The 17,057-nt window shown below is 41.2% G+C and overlaps 1 protein-coding gene across 7 annotated transcripts in view; it reads left to right on the top strand.

Moving 5' to 3' along the window:
• DDX42 (DEAD-box helicase 42) overlaps positions 1–17,051 on the top strand; it is a 35,768-nt gene extending 18,717 nt beyond the window's left edge. For all 7 annotated transcript variants that reach the window (XM_006776716.2, XM_015572415.1, XM_015572414.1 and 4 more), the window contains 12 exons: positions 3,475–3,579; positions 5,388–5,507; positions 6,654–6,830; positions 7,230–7,358; positions 8,779–8,878; positions 9,491–9,538; positions 10,061–10,158; positions 10,830–11,106; positions 12,278–12,504; positions 13,783–13,893; positions 15,272–15,373; positions 15,968–17,051. In XM_006776716.2, the coding sequence (XP_006776779.1) occupies positions 3,475–3,579; positions 5,388–5,507; positions 6,654–6,830; positions 7,230–7,358; positions 8,779–8,878; positions 9,491–9,538; positions 10,061–10,158; positions 10,830–11,106; positions 12,278–12,504; positions 13,783–13,893; positions 15,272–15,373; positions 15,968–16,702 (2,229 nt within the window). In that variant the 3' untranslated portion in view covers positions 16,703–17,051. The remainder of the gene's footprint in view (positions 1–3,474; positions 3,580–5,387; positions 5,508–6,653; positions 6,831–7,229; positions 7,359–8,778; positions 8,879–9,490; positions 9,539–10,060; positions 10,159–10,829; positions 11,107–12,277; positions 12,505–13,782; positions 13,894–15,271; positions 15,374–15,967) is intronic.
• The last annotated feature ends 6 nt before the right edge of the window (positions 17,052–17,057 follow it).

The raw sequence follows: 17,057 nt of genomic DNA, 5'->3' as shown, positions 1-17,057 counted from the left end.
TCTATCCACTAAGCCAAACCGGTTTCGGCTAATGATTATCTCTTATGATTGATGTTTCTACCTCTCTCTCTCCCCACCCTTTCTGAAGTCAATAAAAATATATATTTTTAAAGTAATACCTTTGAAATAGTAGAAATTATTATTTACTAAATCTTGATCTTACGTTACATGTCCTTTTTTCTGTGTCAAACAATGGGAAGTAAAAATAAAGCATTTGCCTTAGCTGGTTTGACTCTGTGGATAGATCGTAGGCTTGCGGATTGAAGGGTCCCTCCCAGGTTCGATTCCGGTCAAGGGCACATGCCCAGGTTGTAGGCTCGATCCCCAGTAGGGGGTGTGCAGGAGGCAGCCAATCAGTGATTCTGTCTCATCAGATGTTTCCATCTCTCTCTCCCTCTCCCTTCCCATCTGAAATCAATAAAAATATATTAAAAGAATAAAGCATTTAGGTATTGGAGTTGTGAGTTGAACTAGCTGTTTTTCTCATGGAATATTGTTTTTACTTGAGAAAATGAATGGCACTTTAAGGAAAACAATTACAAGTGTTTATTGCCAAGGTTAGAAACTTAAACTTTCAAACAAAACTTAGAATTTTGGAAACATTCATCATAGTGAGCTTGTCAGTTTTCTTATATGTAAAGTCTGTTGTAATGAAATTGACGATAATAACTGATTTTAAAAATATGTGTTTACAATGAAATTTTACCATTTGAATCATCTGCATACTACCTCAGTAAACCAGTGTTTTCAAAATGGCCAGTCCATGATGTTACAAAATCATGCATGAATAAAGACTCCCATTCAAAGTGTATACGTTAGATTCATTGGTTATAATGTATCAGAATGTAAAAGTTCATGATATGATTTCAGATTACACAGTGAAAATAACCTGTAAGAAATGACGTCTTGTCAAGTTTTAGTATAGAATTGAAGAAGAGTAAAAATCCACAACAATCTGCAAAGGCTGTTAATAAATACTTAGTTCCCTTTTCTAACCACGTATCTCTGAGGAGCCAGATTTTTTCCTGGGCTGAAAGCAACCATTTTCTTTTGTCAGACATTAAAGAGATTTCTAAAACTGTAAAACAATGTTATCAAAACTTATTTTTATTTATTTTTTTAAAAAAATATTTTACTGATTTTTTACAGAGAGGAAGGGAGAGAGATAGAGAGTTAGAAACATCGATCAGCTGCCTCCTGCACACCCCCCACTGGGGATGTGCCCGCAACCCAGGTACATGCCCTCGACCAGAACCGAACCTGGGACCTTTCAGTCCGCAGGCCGACGCTCTATCCACTGAGCCAAACTGGTTTTGGCAAAACTTATTTTTATTAAAGCATTTATGTTAAAGTGTAATGGGTTTATTGTAAATTTTTTAAAAATCTATTTTTATTGATTTCAGAGAGGAAGGAAGAGAGAGAGAGAAATATTAGTGATGAGAGAGAATCATTTATCAGCTACCTCCTGCACCCCTTACATTGGGTATCAAGTCCACCACCAGGGCAGTTGCTTTGACCAGGAATCGAACTGTCAATGCTCAACCACTGAGCCATGCTGGTTGGGCTGTTGTTGTTTTTTAAATGAATTACTAAATTTTAAAATTTTTTATTTTAATTTTAACACAGTACATATCAATAGATATAACCCACATATCTATTTTTGTTAAATGTAAAGGGTACCTGAAGCTAAAAAGTTTGAGAACCACTGGTATATTCAGTTTTCTAAATGTTTCCTGTTGCATAAATGCTATCACATATTGCCTTCGTATTTTACATGTGACAGATGAAACGAAATACTTGAACCTGATCTAGGAAGAACTATCCATAATAAAGAGTGAAAATTCAATAAGGAAAAACATACAAGTACTTGAAATAATCATCTAATAAAAAAATCTTTGACAAAGTGCTCAAACTTCATCATCCTGGGGTATTCCCAGTTGTTCTTATGTAATGAGTAGTCTGCCAGGAGAGACCAGAAGTAAAGGAAGGATATCCCTTCTACTGAAAAGTAGCTTTCTTCTCATTCTGTTTCTTAAAATAAAAATTTACATGTTTATATGTAAAATTTGTGAACAAAAATAAAAATTCTTGCTCATGGAGCTTCCATTCTGATAAAGAGAACTAAAGGAAATTGGTAAAGACTCCATTATGTGCAGCAACATTGTGGGTCTCATAACAAAGGTTCCTGCCTAAAAGGCAGACTGTAAGGCTTTTTGTTGATAGTGCTATAGAGAGATAATTAGGCTGTGTCCAGAATTAGGAAATTTTTGAGCACCTAGTAAATACTTAGATTTTCCTTAAATAAGTTTATTGTGGACATACCATGTTGTCAAAAAGAAAATCGTGATGTGTCAATTTTGGCTCGGTGGATGGAGCGTCGGCCTGCGGACTGAAGGATCCCAGGTTCGATTCCGGTAGAGGGCATGTACCTGGGTTGCGGGCACATCCCCAGGGGGAGATGTGCGGGAGGCAGCTGATCGATGTCTCTCTCTCATCGATGTTTCTAGCTCTCTATCTCTCTCCCTTCCTCTCTGTAAAAAATCAATAAAATATATTAAAAAAAAATCATTTAACTAAATTCATATGTTTTGGTTTGCTTCTGTTTTGTATTATTAGTACAGTAAGCAATGAAGAGTAGCAGAAATTAACTTCTTCCCTTCTTGGAATTGGAAATGCTTGGTCATTCCTTTTTTAAAAGTTATGTAAACAGTTCCATGTTTTTAAAAAGAATAGAACTTCCTCTACACACAGATCTGTCCCCAAAGGAAATATTAGAAGTATTTTTAAATGCTTAGAGCTAAGTGAGTGAACAGCTTACTCCAAAACATTTAAATGTTATAGGGTGGGCTATTTTCTTTTAAAATCTGAAGCCTTTGGCATTGTAAATTCCTTAGTCTTCATCAAAGTTGTTAAAAATCTTTTTTTATTTATTTTTCAAAGTATTACATATGTCCCCTTCCCCCCCTTGACCCCCTCCACTCTGCTTCCACCCTTCACTCCCCTGGAGTGTGGTGTTTTATTTGTGTTTTTTTTTTTTTAATATATTTTTATTGATTTCAGAGAGAAAGGGAGAGGGAGAGAGAAAGATCAATGATGAGAATCATCGATCGGCTGCCTCCCGCACACCCCCTCCTGGGGATCGAGCCCACAGTCCAGGTGTGTGCTCTTGACTGGAATCGAACTTGGGACCCTTCAGTCTGCAGGCCAGTGCTCTATCTACTAAGCCAAACCGGCTATTGCTGAAGTGTGTTCCTATGAGTCTTTAGAAAGCAGGTTGGTGTTTATATTGAAAATGGGATTAGGGAATGGTACTAGTTGTACTTTGGGGATGTTTGTCATGAATAAGTGAATTCCTTTGTTCTCTGGTTATGGCTTTACTTGTGTAATATTTGTAAAAGGTTATTTTGCATTAAAGTCAAACTTACAGGATTGACTCTTGAATTCTAGACTAACTTTGAATAATTGGACCTGCAGATTGACTATCCACCATTTGAAAAAAATTTTTACAATGAGCATGAAGAGATAACAAACCTCACCCCACAGCAGCTAATAGATCTCCGGCATAAGCTCAATCTTCGGGTAAGTTCAACCATTAAGCTAGATATTCTTAATCTTGAATTTCTTTTCTAATGGTCTCTGGACTGTCTTTGTTAGGGTAATAGTTATATCCCTTGGGCTCATGTGTCTTGTTTTTATTGTCTTAGTCTTCCAGCTCTTTGAGGATAGGATTGTATTCTTGTTGCATGTGACACACATGAATGCTAAATGTGTTCAGTCAACTCTGTATGTTGTATGGAACAATATGTCATTGCACTCTTAAAATTAATCAAGTATTTCTCCAACGAATAGTGTTTTGAGAACTGTGTTTGGTGGGCTAGAAATGAATGGTAGGAGTCACCTTCAGAAAGAGAAGACTAGCTCAGTAGATGTGATCAATACATAAAGTCAGAATATTTCAAAATTAAGATACACTTGCTTCTCAAATTACATACAGCACAGTTGTGTGTGTGTTTTCAATTAGAAGAAATGAACACCTTTTAAAAACATGAATGCACTAATTTCACAGTAATAATTTAAATTGCCTACCCAAAAAGTTTAGGTTATACATTGGCCATGTTGTTTAGGGTGCTGCTAGATGTTAGTAAAGTGAAACACACACACACAGGTAATACGGTGATATCTACTCTGGTGTGGACAGCTTTTTGGCCTATGCCTTACCAGTTGTTATGTGATATTTGAACTTCTGTTTTCTGAGAGTGTATGTATGTGTGTGTGTCTATTTGCCAAAAGTACCCCCACCCCAAAAAAAGTATATCTTTTACGCAAAATCCTGATTAGAAATAGATAGATAGCATCACCAGAGGAAGCACTGAGAGGTTATCACTGTTGGAATCAACATGGAAATTATAAGCTTCATTCTTTATTATTATTATTATTATTACTATTATTATTAGTTGAGGTATCACAAATGTGTCCTCATCCCCCTCATTAACCCCCAACCTCCCCGCCCCGCACGAAAGTCCTTCGGTTGATCTCTTCCCCTTACCCCTGCCCTCCTCTACTTTCCTTCTGGGGATTGATAGCCTGATCGCTGTTTCTCAGTCTTTGGATCGGTCCCTTTTCATCAGTCTATGTTGTTCTCTATAACCCACAAATGAGTGAGATCTTGTGGTATTTATCTTTCTCTGACTGGCTTATTTCACTTAGCATAATGCTCTCCAGTTCCATCCATGCTGTTGCAAAAGGCAAGAGTTCCTTTTTTTTTTTTTTTTTTATATTGCAGCATAGTATTCCATTGTGTATATGTACCACAGTTTTCTAATCCACTCATCTATAAGTTTCATTCTTTACCTGGGTACAGTATAGTGCTTGACAATGTCTGGACCATCACTGAGTGGAGCATTAACTCTTCAAGCATGACTAAAAATGGAGATGGCAGGTATCTTTGTAACCAGTGGGTTACAAAGGCATACCATATCTAGAGCTCATTTGCACTCTTTATTTTATTTTAAGAGCAACTTTTATTTTTTTCTACCATCTGGCTAATAGTTATGCAAAATGGTAAAAAGTAAAATGACATTTTTCAATGAATTGAACAATGATTTTTTAATTTCTTACAGAAGATTAATTTTTATTAAAGAGATGTCTAGGCACTTAATCATTTTAAATCATGACATTTATCTCAGGAATATTTATCCTGGAGTCTTTTATATAAGGTTTTAGATCTGTTATTTTCTTACCTTTTTAACAGCATATGCTTTTGGCTACAGACGTACATTTTCACATTATATTCAAGCTAAATGCTAGGGTCAGGTAAATATTGTTGAACTTCCAGTGCTGTTGATTTTGAAGTACAAATCATTCCTGGGAGTTGTCTTTACCCCTAGGTCTCTGGTGCTGCACCTCCTAGACCAGGAAGCAGTTTTGCTCATTTCGGGTTTGATGAACAACTTATGCACCAGATTCGGAAATCTGAATACACACAGCCCACTCCAATACAGTGCCAGGTAAGTAAAGCATACTGAAAGGAAAATGAAGTAGAATGATAGTCAGTCACTGTGTTTATTTTACAAGCAAGTCAAATCAATAAAACACTAGTTAGTGCAGACCTGGCCAGTGTGGCTCAAATTGGTTGGAGCATCGTCCTGTACATCAAAAGGTGGCAAGTTTGATTCCCCATCAGGGCACATACTCAGGTTGTGGGTTCAATTCCTGATGTTTCTCCCTCTCCCTCTCTCTAAAATCAATTTAAAAAACAAAACACACTGATTAGTACAGAACTGTATTGACATGGGTAGAATGTATCCATATATTCCCTCTGTAGCTTCGTCTTCAACCTTTGCCCTAAATAAGGGGAGAGGAGGGAAGACATACATGAAATAAAGAGTCTAATAAAAAAGATTATGTGTGGCCCGGCCAAAGATTTCTGGTTGAGTGTCATTCTGTGAACCAAAAGGTTGCCAGTTCGATTCCCCGTCAGAACACATACCCAGGTTGCAGGTTCGATCTCTGTCCCTCCTCCCCCCATCAAGGTCAGGGTGTGTACAGAAGGCAACTGATTGGTGTTTTTCTCTCACATCAATATTTTTATGCCCCCTCCCCCCCACCTCCAGTCATGTCCTCGGTTGAGGGTAAAATAAAAAATAAAGATTTCTTTGGACAAATTTAGTACTCGTCAGTGACTAGGATCCCTTTGGCTGTGACCTGAAAATTCTCATTGTAACTGAAAGTAATAACTTCTTTTTCACATTTATATACCAGATTTATTCATTCCTACACCAAAATTGAGAATTTTATGTATGTGGATGGGGCAGTCTGTACCTTCTTAAGGGGATAAGATCTTAAAAATTTTAGTAACCTACTTATAAATTACAATTTTTTTATTTCTATATTTTAAGCAAAATGAAGTCATTCGTATTTTGTAAGTGGTGGCTGATCCATATGAAGAGAGTGATAATATTTCTTCCAAATCAAGAAGTTTAGGGGAATACCATGTATTTTTTGTTATTCCATAGTTGGTGTGCATAGCCCAGGATAATTTTGTTCCAGTGAAAATGAATGTCATTAATAGTCATTTACTCCTTCCCCAGAATTTCCTTCAAAACATCTTCACAATAGAAAGTTGAAAGTGGGTATACTTTCTTTTTCTCTAGGGTGTGCCTGTGGCATTAAGTGGAAGAGATATGATTGGTATTGCCAAAACAGGCAGTGGAAAAACTGCTGCCTTTATCTGGCCCATGCTGATTCATATAATGGACCAGAAGGAACTGGAACCAGGTGATGGACCAATTGCAGTGATTGTGTGTCCTACGAGGGAGCTTTGCCAGCAGGTATGTGCTTTGTATGGAATGCCTTGTTGCAAATCTGAACTAGCAAGGGACCAACCAGTCAAGTGGGTAGAATTACAGGAAACTTCTTTTTCAATTGTGATAAAATACACATCAAATTTCCCATTTTAACCATTTGTAAATGTGCAATTCAGTGGCATTAAATACATTTACATTGAGCTACCAGGAAACTTTTGGAAAATATTGTTATATACTTTCTATATGACCAAATACATACTTTCGTTTGAAAAACTACTCTTTTAAGATTTTTCAAAATGCTATGAGAATTGTCTAAGTATTTTCTAGCATTTTTTCTGAGTGTGTTCTATAACTCCCTTTTTTGTTGTGGCAAAGGTTTTTGTCAGAGTTTGTTAATGTGTCATTATGTCCACAACTTTTTAGATCCATGCAGAATGTAAGCGGTTTGGGAAAGCATATAATCTTCGATCAGTGGCTGTGTATGGAGGAGGAAGCATGTGGGAGCAGGCCAAGGCCCTTCAGGAAGGGGCAGAGATTGTTGTGTGTACCCCAGTAAGTATGTCTTGGATTTAATGGCTTCTCGGCCTCTCTTTGTATGGAAAAGTGGTTAGTTATTAGAGGGAATTCCCCCTAAAATGTGGTAGAGCAGGGTAGAGCATACTCTGATGAGTCACAGCCTATGGCCATGGTTGGCAAACGGCGGCTCGCAAGCCACATGCGGCTCTTTGGCCCCTTGAGTGTGGCTCTTCCACAAAATACCACGTGCGGGCACGCGTACAGTGCGATCGAAACTTCGTGGCCCATGCACAGAAGTCAGTTTTCGGCCTGGGCGAGTCTGTTTTGAAGAAGTATTGTTCATATTTGGCTCTGTTGACTAATGAGTTTGCCGACCACTGGCCCATGGCATTGGTTTAATTTTGATTAGTTGACTAAAATAGCAGTCCAGTAAGATTCTCTGATCTATATATTAACGAGAGCCTGGTGCACTTGTGGGGGCGGCTGGGGCGGGTGGGGGGCGGTTGGTGTCCCTCAGCCTGACCTGCACCCTCTCGCAGATCAGGAGCCCTTGGGGGATGTCCAACTGATGCGGGGGAGGGGAGTGGGCCTAAGCTTCAATCTGGCCTCCCTCTGCGGGAGGTGACCCTCAGGTCATTTCGGGAACGGCTCCAGCCAGTGAGTGGCAGCCCCTCCGCTCCACCGCCCTCCCCATTACCGCCCCCTCCCTCTGCCTGCTGGCACCTGCCTTGTCTGGCCTGGTGCCACCTGCTCACCAGCCCCGCCCCCTGCCAACTGGTCATTCCGTCATTCAGACCATTTGCATATTATTAGGCTTTTATTATATAGGATAGCTACAAATTCCCCTTCATTTAAAATAAGTTTTCTTATGTTCTCCTAGAAAATGGATGGGGTCACTGAGAGCATCAAGAATCAGAAAGACATTCAAAGTATAGTCAGGCTGTCTAGAAGAGTAGTCTAAACATTAAAGCCCATCGGTTTTATTTGTTTTTTTTGTTTTGTTTTGTTTTTAAATATATTTTATTGATTTTTTACAGAGAGGAAGGGAGAGAGATAGAGAGCTACAAACATCGATGAGAGAGAAACATCGATCAGCTGCCTCCTGCACATCTCCTACTGGGGATGTGCCCGCAACCCAGGTACATGCCCTTGACCGGAATCGAACCTGGGACCTTTCAGTCCGCAGGCCGACGCTCTCTCCACTGAGCCAAACCGGTTTCGGCAAAGCCGGTTTTAAATTAGATGCCTCACAAAAATTGTTCTGGCCATTTTCCCACGATTTAAATCACAATGTAAAGGAAGAATCTGATTTCTGGGTTTTTTTAGGCTTTGTCAGGGCTGTCAGACCAGGGTCTGTTATAGTCTAAGACATGTTAATACTTTTGCCAGGAACGCAGCTCTAGAAAGTTGTAAATGCCTTTAATTATATTTACTATTCATTTTTTGGGTCTCATAGGGTCGACTGATTGATCATGTGAAGAAGAAAGCTACCAATCTTCAGAGAGTCTCTTACCTTGTATTTGATGAAGCAGATCGAATGTTTGACATGGGATTTGGTATGCTCTGAATACCAGTTTCTTCTGTCCCTGATCTCATGATACTAGTTTTTCCCATGTCTGGACTTAGCAAATTTTTTTTTTTCTGTGAGAGAAGCTAAAAATATTCCTGGGGAGGGTTAGATTGTAGAGCTACAGCTAAAATATTAACTATTTTTAGGAGTTCCCTCAGGAAAAGTATGTTAGTTGTGATTGGGTTGAGGACAATTGAAAATGCCTTTGTATAGAGGGGGAATATTGGTTTTATGTTTTATTTTTATTCATATGCCTTTGTGGATGTCAAGGTCTGTGTTCTTAGTTGGGTGGATGTCATGTCATTCAAGGCCCTTTGCTTTCCTGTCCTCCTTCACTTAACCTGGTCGTGTGAAAATTCTAGCTGTCTTTATTGATTGGAACACTACTGGGCCTACCCCAACTGGGTGGAGGACAAAACGTTTTCTGCGTTTCATACTGAATGATAGATCTAGGAGTTTCAAAGTTTCCTTATTTCTCCCTCTCCCCCCCCTTAATTCTTATAACCTTTCATATGAAGATTTTTACTAAAATGACTTTTCCGGGCATCCCAAACTGTATTGCAGAGTTATAGTAATTGTACTGTTCTACTTCTTCCAGAGTACCAGGTGCGGTCGATAGCCAGTCATGTCCGTCCTGACAGACAAAGTATGTATGAAGCAGTTTATTAAGCCACATTTGTACTCAGAATAAGCTCCTCTATTTATTTTATAAGCACTCAGTTGTGGCAGCAAAAGTGATCATGTGTGTGTCCTGGTGAGAACTATAAAGGGTGAGATAGTGACAGTTTATCTGAGCTGCACAGGACCTTAGAGGTCATCGGTTCTAATTCACTCATTTTTATAGATGAAAATACTAAGGCTGAGAATTGAGTGACTTGCTCCAATATATACAGTTTTATTGGGTAGAGGCAATGCACAGTGCAGATCTGATTTCTGACAACCCTGTCTTAATAGAAAATGTATAAAAATAGAGTAAGATCAAGCCTTTTTTCCTTAGTAAATCAGTTTTCTTGGTTTGCTTTTGTTTTAACTAAAGTTAAAGTTCAGGTAGGCTTATTTTTTTAAAAACTGAATATTTTTTAAAAACTATTTTGAATGTCAGTAGGAAGCTTAATGGTTATTCAAAAAAGAAGTCATACTCTTTAACAAAATTTAATTTACCTTTTAGCTCTCTTATTCAGTGCAACTTTTCGGAAAAAGATTGAAAAACTGGCCAGAGACATCCTGATCGACCCTATTCGAGTGGTGCAGGGAGATATTGGAGAGGTAACCTTCACAGGGCTGGAGGGGACTTCAGTGATTATGACATTTGTGGGGGGAAAGAAACAAGCTTTGCCTAGAAGACTACCACTTGTGATAGAACTGACATTTAAAATGATGGAGGGAGGAGACCTGCACAGCATGGAGTGGGGGACTTGAATGGCCTGGTGAAAATGAGTTAAGGGTTTTTTCCTTACCTGTATAGATGCGCTGTGTGGAAAATTTCTCTTGAATTGTGATTTGGAATTGAGTTAAGGCTGCCTTGAGAATTCCTTAAGTTGCTTGCCATGTTTATTAAAGTTCTGTGCAGTTAGCATTTTGACAGTGTCCATTCTTCACTTTTGAGTGCCTTCTGTGTGTGTGGATGAATTCTAGGAACAGTGAGTGGGAGGGGCAGAAAAGGAGCTTAATTTATTAAGAATAATCTGAGTAGTGGGCATATAAAAAATATTGCTGTTAGCGGATTAGTTGGTACATGTACGCATTAGGGGAGATAGCACAGTGATTTGAGAAAGGGACCTAAGTTTCGAGTGTGCTTGACTTACTGAAGGAAGGCCCAGGAGGAGAGAGATTGTTTCCGGTTCTGCTAGATGCAGGTAGAAAATGTGATGTCTGGTCCTTGTTCAGGTGCCCTGTGGCACAAATGTCACAATCCTGTTTCATTTCTTCCTTTTCAGGCAAATGAAGATGTGACACAGATTGTGGAAATTCTCCATTCTGGGCCTAGTAAATGGAACTGGCTTACCCGGCGTCTGGTCGAGTTTACCTCTTCTGGGAGTGTCCTCCTGTTTGTTACTAAAAAAGCCAATGCGGAGGAGCTGGCCAATAACCTTAAACAGGAGGATCATAACCTTGGGCTGCTTCATGGGGACATGGATCAGAGTGAAAGAAACAAGGTCATTTCAGACTTTAAGAAAAAGGACATTCCCATCCTGGTGGCCACAGATGTTGCAGGTAGGATATGAATTTCCCCAATAACCTTAGGTTTCTGTGCTGTAAGGATGCTCCGTCTTGCTGTACAAGACCTATAATACCTGATCAAGCTGATGGAGGGTGCTCTGCTGGCCTGGCTGGGCATACCCCGTGGAGCAATTTAGAGCACACTGATCATACCAGAAAGAGGTTAATTTCTCAGCCTTAAGGCATATTTGAAGCTGATTTTAATTTTTTATATATTCCTGGTGCAAGAGAGGCAATGCAGGTTATGATGGCAGATGTTATATACCTTACAGTAGGTGGCCCTGCATCATAGAATCTATAGTAGTGGCATTTGTTCTAGAAGGGTAACTTGTATCTCAGCTCAGCAAACAATGTACTTTGCCTAGATAAGAATGGAATTTGGGCCTGGCTGCAGTGGCTCAGTGGTTGAGGGTCAACCTATGAACCTGGAGGTCACAGTTTGATTCCCAATCAGGGTATATGCCTGGGTTGCAGGCTTGATCCCCAGTAGGAGGCTTGTAGGAGGCAGCCAATCAATGATTCTCTTCATTGATGTTTCTATCTCCATCTCCCTTCCTCTCTGAAATCAGTATTATATATGTAATATATATGTAAAAGAATGGAACCTGAGTTCTTAGAGATTTAGCATTTGGGGTTACTTTGCTTTTTTGTTTTTTTAAAAAATATATATTTTTATTGATTTCAGAGAGGAAGGGAGAAAGAGAGAGAGAGGGGAACATCAATGATGAGTCTTGACTGGTTTGGCTCAGTGGATAGAGTGTTGGCCTGCAGACTGAAGGGTCCCAGGTTCAACTCCAGTCAGGGGCATGTACCTTGGTTGCGGGCACATCCCCAGTAGGGGGTGTGCTGGAGGCAGCTGATGTTTCTCTCTCATTGATGTTTCTAACTCTCGATCCCTCTCCCTCTCTGTAAAAAATCAATAAAATATATTTTTAAAAAGAAAGAAACATCAATGATGAGAGAGAATCATTGATCAGCTGCCTCCTGCACGCCCCCTACTAGGAATTGAGCCCACAACCAGGCATGTGCCCTTGACCGGAATCGAACCTGGGACCCTTCAGTCCGCAGGCCGGTTCTCTATCCACTAAGCCAAACCGGCTAGGGAGGGGTTACTTTGGTTTTTGACTCCTGATGAAGAATAAAAGAATTTGGTTTATTATTTCAGCCCGTGGTCTGGACATTCCTTCAATTAAGACTGTCATTAACTATGATGTGGCTCGAGACATTGATACCCATACTCATAGAATTGGCCGCACAGGACGAGCGGGTGAGAAGGGTGTGGCCTATACCTTGCTAACCCCCAAGGACAGCAATTTTGCTGGTGATCTTGTCCGGAACTTGGAAGGAGCCAATCAACATGTTTCCAAGGAACTCCTAGATCTGGCGATGCAGGTGAGGGGCTGGGCACACTTCAGGTTGCTCCAAGTTGTAAAACTAAACTAGGTTACCAAATTCCAACAAGCCTGAGGCAGATAACCTAGAAACATGTCAAGAAAGGAGCGGGAGTGGAGGGAATAGTGCTTAGAGGTACTGATCAGTTTTGTAGGGCATTAAAATTCATCTGGTTATCTTCTCATCCTCTCCTTTCAGCAGCATCTATGTAAGTGTAATTTCAAAGATGGCTTCTATTCCTCCCGAACAGTCTTCTCTTTTGGGGGCTAAAAATGTGTGACGTCTTAAAAAATTATGTTTTTAACTATTCCTCATGGACTTAGATTTCAGATTTTAGACCACACTGATTACCGGTCCAAAATTGAGTGAGCCATTCTACTGAAGTAAATCTTAAGTCGTGCTAATACATGCAGTCCCCAGATTACAAATGTGTTCAGAGTACACGTTCTGATATCAGAGACTAACGTGTTTTTCAGATAGGCCAGCCTGCAGCACTGTTACCCATAATGCGGTTGTCACGTGGTCCTGAGAGTAAAGGACCTGTAAGAGTAGTTTCCTTCCCTTTCCTGGGTGTAGAGAGCCAATCCTAAACTGAAAGTTTGAACAAGATACATCTCTTTTTGTGCCTCAGGCTTCCTGTGCTCTCATACTGTCAGCTTCTCATCACCTTTGCCAAGCTTGCCCTGCCTCTCAAGAACTTTGGCATGTGTGATTGTCAGTCAAAGCTCAAACCTCCCCCAGAGGTGTTTGCATTCTGAAGAAAATGTGAATAAATATGATTAGTAGTATTCTGGCGGTGATCTAGTTCAGTGAAAACTTTTAGGCTCTGTGGGTAAAATTTTATTTTTATTTATGTGACTACCAGTCCTGGGCCTAGAGTCAATTCTAATAAACCTCACTTCACATAGTTTTTTTTCCTCTACTTCTGAACCCAGTAATTCTTTAAAAGCTCTGAGTTTTTATGTCAAGTGGTATGTATAGGTAAATTGCAAACTAGAAAACAAATTCACTTTCCTCAAGGAAGTTAGAAGTGGGCCAGCGTAACTAATCACTTCCCTTGGAGGCCTGGGGGAAGGAGCAATAAAGGAAGCCTTAGATAAAGATCTAAGCCTCCTGACAAATTGGTGGATTAAACTACCTAAAGGAAGGGAATCTGTGGTTCTTGGCTAAAGACGAAGCAAGAAGCTCTTCCCTCCCACTTAGTTTCCTCTTCGATCTTATCCTTTCTCTGGCCCCTTCTCTCTACCCTGGCTTAACCTTGAATTGTGTTCAATGCAGAATGCCTGGTTTCGGAAGTCCCGCTTCAAAGGAGGGAAAGGCAAAAAGCTGAACATTGGTGGAGGAGGCCTGGGCTACAGGGAGCGGCCTGGGCTAGGCTCTGAGAACACGGTGAGTCCATACTACAATAGTGCCCTGAAGGCTGGTCCTGAGTCCTGAGTAATGTAGGACTATTCTCCTCTACCTGAGAAAACCTCAGTGAGTTTGGAACCCTGTCTAGAAGGAAGCTTGTGTTCAATTTGCTGGCTTACCTCTACGTTAATGCTGGTTCTTAGTGTTGTGACTTCTGTTGAAGAAGCACCTTGATGTGCTCAGGAAATCAGTCTAGATTAGCAGTGGTTCCTGGACTAGCAGTAAATGTAGACTATGCCCCACCGCAGACCTGGTGAATCAGAAACTCTGGACAAGGGACTCCACGGTCTGTTTTCCTAGCACTCGCCTAGATAGAGCCTGCTGCTAGACATGCCACAGGGTCACTGTGTAGATTCTAGTTGTATCTTGTAACTAAACTCAGCAATGATTTCTACATTCTCTGGGAAATTTCATCAGAGAGAGAGGAGAGAGAGAGCTTTTCTCACAAATCAGGCAACAAAAGCTCTCCCTGACTCGCTATCTTAACTGCCTGTTTCCTGTTACTCTGATTCCTAAGCCAAGTCTACATTTCTGGATCATTATAGTTAGCTTGGTATCCTTGATAAATAATCTGTTCCCACATTACAGTATTAAACACTTACTATATGCCAGGTCCATTCCAAGCAGGCATGCATATTAACTCAGTCTTCTCAGCCACTCAGTAAGAGTGAGTACAGATAAGAAAACTGAGGCACTCAAGGTTACACACTGGTAAGTGACAAAGCTAAGGTTCAGACTCAAGGGTCTGGATTCAAAGTATGTGCATACTGCCATGTCGCCTTTCCATCTTTAATATAATCTATATATATAAAAGTCTAAGCGACCGATATGACCAAATGACTGGCTGGTAGCCATGATGTGCACTGACCACCAGGGGGCAGATGCTCAGTGGAGGAGCTGTCCTCTGGTGGTCAGTGCGCTCCTACAGCCAATCTCCCACTGCCAGCCAGCCTCCTGTGGTCCCTCCCCCAGCTGGCCCAATCAGCCTTGATTGGCCCTGATCACTGGTCAGGCCAAGGGACCCCACTGTGCATGAATCTGTGCACCAGGCCTCTAGTTTTTACATAATTACATAAACATGTTCATGTTTGTGTATAAATAATGCCACATAATCAGCTTTGGGCATAATCTGATCTCATTTCTCATTATTTATGATTAATTTCCAGAAATAGAAATACTGGGTTGAAAGGCATAGTGTTTCTAAGTTATTCATCATTACCACACCTTTTCTCACAAAACATAACTTCCTAAAAAAAATCCTGTTCCCTTTCCCACTCGTTTTCAGTATGTTGAGGCCTAGTCTATAGCAGGGGTTTTCCTACTTTGCATCCATTCTTACAGTGTGCTTATTTTTTAGGATCGAGGAAATAACAACAATGTAATGAGCAACTATGAGGCCTACAAGCCCTCCACAGGAGCCATGGGAGATCGGCTGACGGCAATGAAAGCGGCTTTCCAGGTATGAGATCAGCATTTAGTTGAAAGAGCTTCAGCAGTAATTCTTGGGCAATGACAAGGGGGCCTAGCCTTGAGATGTAGCTGGGCTTGTGCACTTGGTACTGGATTTCTCTCACTGCTTTCCATTTTGAACATAAACTGTAGCTAATCTAGAGATGCAGGTGTAGAGGCTACAGAAACCCCTCTTGCTGTCGTCTACCTCAGGCACACTGAGCCCAGGACTGTGGTACTGCAGCAGGATTGCTGTTCCCTTCTGCCTCACCAACCTACTGAGTTGTCCTCCTCAAAGGCTAACGCTATCTGGTTGACAGTGATATTTTAGCTAAGACAAATTTGATTCTGTATCTAGGGAACTCTTCTACCTTTACCCCTCCAGTTAGCTGGCCTTAATTTACATTACATATTTTATCCATCTCCAGATTAATACGCACAGAAGCCACAGGATTGTGGGGCTGTCAGGGTGCTAAAGTCACAGGGCCAAGACAGTATGGATACTCTTGTGTGTGTGAACACCCTAGTTCCTGTATATCATTGCCAAGCTTATAAGTTTCTTGAACTCACCATCATAACTATTTTCGTTCTTTTTCTCTCTTAGTCACAGTACAAGAGTCACTTTGTTGCCGCCAGCTTAAGCAACCAGAAAGCTGGAAGTTCTGCTGCTGGGGCAAGTGGATGGACAAGTGCAGGGAGCTTGAATTCTGTACCATCTAATTCAGCCCAGCAGGGTCTTAACAGTCCTGACAGCCCCGTTGCTGGTGCCACCAAGGGCATCTCAGGCTTTGGCAATACTGGGAACCTCAGCAGTGCCCCGGTGACCTACCCCACTGCCGGAGCCCAGGGAGTCAACAACACAGCTTCAGGGAATAACAGCCGAGAAGGGATTGGGGGTAGCAATGGGAAGAGAGAGAGATATACTGAGAACCGGGGTGGCAGCCGTCACAGCCATGGAGAGAGTGGCAGTGGCAATCGGCATGGTGACAGCCCACGTCATGGAGACGGTGGTCGCCATGGAGATGGATACCGCTATCCAGAAAGCAGCAGCCGTCATACTGATAGCCATCGTCATGGGGAGAACAGGCATGGAGGAGGTGGAGGCCGACATGGAGAGAGCCGAGGTGCAAATGATGGCCGAGGTGCAAATGATGGCCGGGGTGCAAATGATGGCCGGAATGGTGAAAGCAGGAAAGAAGGTTGTAATCGTGAGAGCAAGATGGACCCCAAGGTGGATAGCAGTAAGATGGATAAGATGGACGGCAAGACAGATAAGACAGCTGATGGTTTTGCTGTCCCCGAGCCACCCAAGCGCAAGAAAAGTCGATGGGACAGTTAGATGGTATGTGCTGAAGTGTGAAATCCTTTGTTATTTTTAGAAAGATTTTTGGTAATTAGGTGTCTCAGGGCTGGGTTGGGTGGGGCCCAAGGTGTAAGGACCCCCTTCCCTTAGTGGGTAGCTGGCCCTTGGAGACATTACCCCTTCATCTGGATCGTTTTTTGGATTATTTTGGGGGGCTGCTTTGATCATAAGCAGTGAGAGCTGGGAAGCTTCTTTTGGCTCTGGGTTTGTTGTGAGGGCCTTATAGGATATAAAACTCTAGGTTTATATCATGTCGTGTGTATTTCTTACTGTCAGCTTATAAACATCAATAAGTAAAAGTCTTTTTCTTAGCCATGTGCCCAGGCAGTCC

Source organism: Myotis davidii, unplaced genomic scaffold (assembly GCF_000327345.1).
Source record: "Myotis davidii unplaced genomic scaffold, ASM32734v1 scaffold69, whole genome shotgun sequence".
In the NCBI taxonomy this organism is placed as follows: domain Eukaryota; kingdom Metazoa; phylum Chordata; class Mammalia; order Chiroptera; family Vespertilionidae; genus Myotis; species Myotis davidii.
This window is presented reverse-complemented; position numbering and strand designations above follow the sequence as displayed.